The sequence below is a fragment of the Meles meles genome, chromosome 3 (genome assembly GCF_922984935.1).
Source record: "Meles meles chromosome 3, mMelMel3.1 paternal haplotype, whole genome shotgun sequence".
Classification (NCBI taxonomy): Eukaryota; Metazoa; Chordata; class Mammalia; order Carnivora; family Mustelidae; genus Meles; species Meles meles.
Window position 1 is genome coordinate 35137130 of NC_060068.1, and position 6532 is coordinate 35143661.

The window sequence follows — 6532 nt, forward strand, 5'->3', positions numbered from 1 at the left end:
CTGCATGCTCTCTTTCTCTCACAAATAAATGAATTTTTTTTTAAATATTTTATTTATTTGACAGAGAGAAATCACAACTAGGCAGAGAGGCAGGCAGAGAGAGAGGAGGAAGCAGGCTCCCTGCGGAGCAGAGAGCCTGATGTGGGGCTCGATCCCAGGACCCTGGGATCATGACCCGAGCCGAAGGCAGAGGCTTTAACCCACTGAGCCACCCAGGTGCCCCCAAATAAATGAATTTTTAAAAAGAAAATATTGTGGCTAGGGGCTCACAGGAACCTATTTTTTGGAGCAATGGTTCAATATTCACTGACTCTGTGTTTGTAGTGACTTCATGGAACACAGCTACCTCAAAGAGAATTAGGGCACCTGGGTGGCTCAGTTGACTCAGGTCGTGATCTTGGGGTCCTGGGATCGAGCCCCGTGTCAGCCTCCCTGCTAAGCCAGAAGTCTGCTTCTCCCTCTCCTCTGACCTTCCCCACTGCTTCTACTTTCTCTCTCTCTCTCTCTCAGATGAATAAAAAAGAAAATAAAGGAGAATCAACTATATTATTATCCCCAGATGATAAAGCTGAGGTACAGAGATATATTAAGAAACGAGCCCAAGGGGCGCCTGGGTGGCTCAGAGGGTTGAGCCTCTGCCTTCAGCTCGGGTCGTGATCTCAGGATCCTGCGATCAAGCCCCACATCAGGCTCTCTGCTTGGCAGGGAACCTGCCCCACCCACCCCCCCCACCCTGCCTGCCTCTCTGCCTACTTGTGATCTGTCAAATAAATTTTTTAAATATTAAAAAAAAAAAAGAAAGAAAGAAAGAAATGAGCCCAGGATCACATAGCGTAGCAAGTGGACAGCTGGTATTTGAACCCAGGGCTCTTTGGCTTCAGAACTTACACTCCTCCCCTCCACACCATTCTTCCTCTTGTAGGATGAGAGTCTCCTGGGCATCAGGCCTCCTTGATAGTCGGGGGTGGCGGTTGGAGTCAGAATGCCCCCTGGAAGACCAGATGCCCCTAAGGCTTCCAGCCCCCTGAGGGATTATGGGTATTCGGGAAAGGCAAGTCAAACTGTCAGGGTCTCAATGTCCTTGGGGAGCAGGGGGCGTGGGTCGGAGTTTCCTTGTAATATCAGTCTGTCTGTCCTGGATGGCTGGGCAGTTTCCCTGTAGGCTTAGGGTACCTTGAGGCTGCAGGCTGTTTTGGAATTCAGTGTTGGCTTGTAGATCCAAGTTGACTTCATGTTACTGGGTCTTGGAGCATCAGGATGTCCTAGGGCTTGGGTTGCTCCAGGAAATCACACTATATGCTGGGGTAGGGGGAGAAAGATGGGTACCTTGGATCGAGTCTTCTCATCTTGAATGTGGTTATGGACTGAATGTTCGTGTCGCCCCTGCCTCTACTCCCATGTTGAAGCCCTAAGTGGGTGTGACAGCATTTGGAGGTGGGGCCTTGAGGAGGCGATCGGGGCGAGATGAGATCCAGAGGTGAGGACTCCAGGCATGGGGTTAGCATCTGGACTCGAAGAAGAAGAGAGGCCAGAGGTGCTTCTCTCTCTGCCATGTGAAGACCCAGAAGGCAGCTGTCTACAATGCAGGGATAGGGTCTTCCCCAGGAACCGAATCAGCTGGCCCCTGGCGCCTGGACTTACCAGCTTCCAGAACTGTGAGAAATAAATGTCTACTGTGTAAGCCACCCATCCTTGGATATTTTGTTATGGAAGCCTGAGCTGATGAAGAGAAACGTACATCCGATTCTCCTCGGGGGTCTTGTTACAACACCAATTCTGTTTCTATAAGACTAAGGGGTGGGGGCTGAGATTGTGCATTTCTAACAAGCTCTTGTGTGCTGCTGGTGCTGCTGATCGTGGGCCATGTTGGAAACATCAAGATCCTAGAGGATTTGGGCGGGGTGAAGGGTGGTCTTAAGTTGTCAGGGTGCTTTTAAAGGATGCGTGTGAAAGATTAGCTTGACCTGGGCATCCAGATTGTCCCTTCCAAGAGGCACAGGGTGTCCCTATTGGGTCAGTGTGTCCTGAGGGGTTAGGACCTCATGGCAGGGTCAGAGGGATCTTCGAGTTGAGGCAGAACATTCTGGATTTCAGGGTGTCCTAGAATATCCTAGAATCCTGAGGTATCAGGTTGTCTTTAAAGGGTCAGGATGGCCTGTGGGTGTCAGAATAGCTCCCTGACTACCTGATTCTAAGTCATCTCAAGAAGCCAACTACTGTGGGTGTCAGGGTGTCCTGACTGCCCAGGGATCTGGGTGCTTCAGGGTTTTCTTGAAGAATCAGAGTGTCAGGATGTCGTGGGACTCTCAGTCTCCTGCAGAGTCCATGAGTCCAAGGGGTCAGGAAGCCCCTGGCATTCCAGTGCTCCCAAGGGTCAGGGTTTTCTGGATGTTTCAGTGACCTTGGAAGGTCATGGAGTCCCAGGGGTTCTGAGTGAACAAGGAGGCGGTGATGTGGGGGAAGAAAGCAGACCGTACTTGAGAACTATGGTCCCCCGGACACCCATCCTGTGGCTCAGGTTGTCCTGCTGTGGCAGGGGGATGGGGGTGGGGGGGTACATCTAGTATATTCTGAGAATCAGAACATCTAGGAGGGGCCAGAATGCACTGGTGTCTTTTAGCTTTTTAGATTCCCGGAAACAGGTCCTTGGATGTCACCAAGGCAGGCCCGGCTCCTGGCCCACATCTGCACCCCCTCTCCCTGCGGTGGGGTTCTGAGGAAGGGTCTTGGGAGGAATGCATTGGCTTCTTACCCTGCCTGCTCCCAGGAGGGGATTTAATAGGACAAAAGAACTTGGTCCTCTGGGAATACGAGCTCTTGGCCCCAGTCCCTGGACCCTCCAACTGAGCACCTTCCCTCATCCGGCTTGTGATCCTCCCCAGACGAAGGGGGCCCTGGTGGCCAGGCAATGATTGGACGGGCCCCCAGGGGCGAGGAGCAGGTCACTCCTCCAAGGCTCACGGAGAAGGAGGCGGTGTGGGATTGCAAGCTGGGGAAGTAGGCAGCTGAGAGCAAAGGGAGAGGACCGCATCGCAGGGACAGGGGACACGCAGCGGGAAGTTGAGGCACAAACGGAAACAGGGTCCGGGCAAGGCAGAGAGAATGAAATGATACTCAAGAGAAGGAAGGGGGAGTTAGAAAAAAAGATTAGAAAAAAGGAGAGACAGTGAGAAAGGCCAAGATATCTCTCTGTACCTAGATCTACACAGAGAGCCAGAGGTACATACAGAGGGAGAAGGAGGCGTAGAGGGGACGACACACCAGAGAAAGACTGACCAGGACCAGAGACTCAGGGACACGGGGGACCGGACCTCTTGGTTCTCTGTTACTAGTCATGGAAGCGGAAGGGAGGAGTGAGCAGGGTAAGCAAAAGAAGGGGCGCCTTTGCACCAGCCCCTGGCCCCAGAGCCACCCTGTTGCCGCTGGGACTCTGACCTCCACGGCCGGTGAGTGAATCTCCGGGCTGGACCCGAGGAGACAGCAGGAGGGGGGTGGGGGTGGGGGTGCCCCACGCTTAGGTTCCTGGGGGGCAATGGCTCCCCACGAGGAAGGTGGTAAAAAAACAACCCGAGAATGCTAAAACCTTGGGCATCTCAGAAAGTGTGGGGAGGGACAAGTCGTTGGCTTCGCAGACAGGATCCAAGACCCCAGTGTGGACGGGCTGCAGAGCAGCACCTGCACTTGGGGGCGGGGGTGGAGGTGAAGACATCCGGGGCCTCACTCCCGAGCCCCTGGGTCAACCACTGCGTGCCCTCCTCTGAGATGGGCAGCTGGAGGGGCCGGGGCTTGGGATCCCCTGTGACCAGCTGCTCGATGCATGTGTGTCCCCCAGGTGGACCCGGAGCCCTGGGTGGGAGCCACACCCTTGGTCCCCATGGGGATGGGTGCCTCAGCTCCAGACATCTCCTTTTCACAGTGTGTGCCTTCCAGGTGTTTCCTTTCGCTGCGTGTTCTCCCTTCCCCGGCTGGCTCTCAGACTAATTAGTGTGGGGGCTTAGTGAGCCTGTGTGGAGGAGAGGCAAGCCTTTCCCACGAGCTCAGGTTCCGCAGCCCGGCGGCCCGGGCCAGGGCCAGGGTAGGAGAGAAGATGAAATGCATGTGAGGGGAGGGTGGGCCTGAGCGCAAGAGGGAGGAATGCTGCGTCTGCCCAGGTGAAGGGCCTGGCCGGATGGGAGCCGTCTCCAGAGGGTGTGTGCTCAGTGTGAGCCTGGGGAGCGGGGACCGGGGGCCTTAGAGACAGGGACAGTCTGTTAGTGGCTCAGAGCAAAGAGGAGCCCCGGGGGCTGAGACCCTGGAGGGTGGTACATGTGCTCAGAGAGGTGGAAGGCACAGGAGGGGCACCTGTTGCACGGGAATGTTCCACGGGCGTGGGCATCAGTGAGGGGAGGAGGGCAGGGCCCCGGGTGTGAAGCGAGTCCATCTGTACGGTGTGTGTGGAGAGCAGGGCGCAGGTCAGGGCACTCCGAGGTGAGGCCAGGACGAGGCTGAGCTGCGTTCAGAGCTGAAGGGTTTCTGGTCAGGGCAGAGTGTGCGAGCAGCAGTGGGGCACTGAGGAGAAACTGGGGAGGGGGACAGGTGGGTGGGCTCCCACAACCTCTGCCTCCCCTCCCTCCTCAGACACCGGCCCTCGGCCCTACAGGAGCCTCTCTGGTGTAGGAGTGCGGAGACCAAGGCTGTCCCCCCATGGAGGACAGAGGGGTCGCCCGCACTCTCGACGCCGCCACCGTACCACCTTCAGTCCCGCACAGCTGGAGCAGCTGGAAGCAGCCTTTGGGAGGAATCAGTACCCCGACATTTGGGCCCGAGAGGGCCTGGCCCGGGACACAGGCCTCAGTGAGGCCAGAATCCAGGTGAGGCCCCAGGATCCCCCTCCTCTTCTGGGAAGAGATGCGGATGTGGTGCCTGGGAACTGCTGGGCTCTCAGTTCTCCCAGGCATTAGAACCTTCCCCTCAGCGTTCCCCAGAACACAGCCTTGACCCACGGTCCACACCGCCTCACCTACATCCAGAATGTCCCTTGAATTGAACCCAAGCTCTAACCTGATCTAACTTGAATTTCGGCATCCTCCCCTCAGCCTTAACTGGATGTGAATTCCAGCCGAAATACAGTCTTAACTGTTGGCATGCCCACGTAGCCTTATCCCTAACCATGGCCTTGAAACCCAGCCAGCCTGCTGCTCCTTCCATCCGAACCATCCAGGTAGTTAATCTTAAGTACAAACTCTACCCGCAGTCCAGCCCCGTCTCTAACAGTTAAACTCATCCACAGTCTTAATCTCTAATAACCCTCCGGGATGTTTCCTATTCTCCACGGAGGGGAAAATGTCATTTGGTGTCATGGTTTATCTCTTTCTCACGGGAAGTTGACACTTAGGACTCTCCCAGGTTTGCAGTAGAGCAAATCTCGACACAGGTTGGGGGTGACGGTCTGGGTCTTGTTTTGAGAAGGCCCAGCTCAGCTGTGCCTCAGGGAAGAGCTCTCCTTCCTCTGCGGTGCGGGAGAGGCTTATGCTCAGTACCTGAAGCTTCTGTCATTGACGGGGAGAGTGTCCCTACTTGAGAGAGACTCTGATGTGACTGTTCTCCCCCTCCCTCAGGTCTGGTTCCAGAACCGCAGAGCTAAGCAGAGGAAGCAAGAGCGGTCACTCCTCCAGCCACTGGCCCATCTGTCTCCTGCCACCTTCTCTGGTTTCTTGCCCGAGTCCACTGCTTGCCCCTACTCCTACCCAACACCGCCTCCACCCATGACCTGCTTCCCTCACCCCTACAACCATGCCCTTCCCTCTCAGCCCTCCACAGGCAGTTCCTTTGCTCGACCCCACCAGCCTGAAGACTGGTATCCCACTTTGCCTCCAACGCCCACTGGCCATCTGCCCTGCCCCCCACCCCCTACCATGCTTCCCCTCAGCCTTGAGCCCCCAAAGTCCTGGAACTAAGGTCAAATAGGTGCTGATAAAGAAATCCCCCCCCCCAGCCCGTGGCCCTGGTGAAATGCACAGAAAGTTGGGTGGCTTCCCTTCCTGCCAAGGTTCAAGTAGAAATTTAGTGAGGGGCAGCTCAGAGACTGGGAATTTAGAAATGGGAGGTCATGCTGAAGAAGGCCCACAGGTCATTACTTGAGGGAATTTAGGGAGGTGAACCTACTAGAAGATAGAAGTAAAAAGCCTCCAGGGAGGCGACCGGTGGAAGAGTGGGTATTGACGGAAGCAGTTGTTACTGGTGGTGAATGGATGTGATTGAACATGACAGAGTTTTCGGGGCTATGTTGATTAAGATCAAAGTTGAAGATCTGCACGCAGCAGTTTCTAGCTCCTTTTAATAAGGCTTTCGATTCAAAGTCTACCTGTTCCTCCTTTCTCCGTCCCCCACCCACCACCCAAATCGGTCATTCACTTTTGTTCATTAATGTTCTAGGAATACCTCTTGAATTTTTTCCCTCTCTTTCCCATTTTTAACATTTAAAGTGTCCGGCAGACACTTTGCCTTCTGCGGCCCCATATCTTCTAACTGGTCCTCCTCAGTGGCTCCAGCC

The 6532-nt window shown here is 55.1% G+C and overlaps 1 protein-coding gene across 1 annotated transcript; it reads left to right on the forward strand.

Annotated features, from left to right (window-relative positions):
• The first annotated feature begins 3573 nt into the window (after positions 1-3573).
• Positions 3574-6532, forward strand: PROP1 (PROP paired-like homeobox 1). Its single transcript, XM_046001138.1, has 3 exons — positions 3574-3850; positions 4618-4850; positions 5598-6532. The coding sequence occupies exons 1-3, from the start codon at positions 3574-3576 to the stop codon at positions 5934-5936; spliced, it is 849 nt and encodes a 282-aa protein (XP_045857094.1). The 3' UTR covers positions 5937-6532.

Excerpts from the sequence above, each read along its gene's own strand:
- PROP1 (XM_046001138.1), top strand. The coding sequence starts at position 3,574 with ATGCTAAAACCTTGGGCATCTCAGAAAGTGTGGGGAGGGACAAGTCGT. Across the intron at positions 3,851-4,617 it reads AGGTGGACCCGGAGCCCTGG|ACACCGGCCCTCGGCCCTAC; the intron begins GTGGGAGCCACA and ends CTCCCTCCTCAG. Across the intron at positions 4,851-5,597 it reads TCAGTGAGGCCAGAATCCAG|GTCTGGTTCCAGAACCGCAG; the intron begins GTGAGGCCCCAG and ends CCCCTCCCTCAG.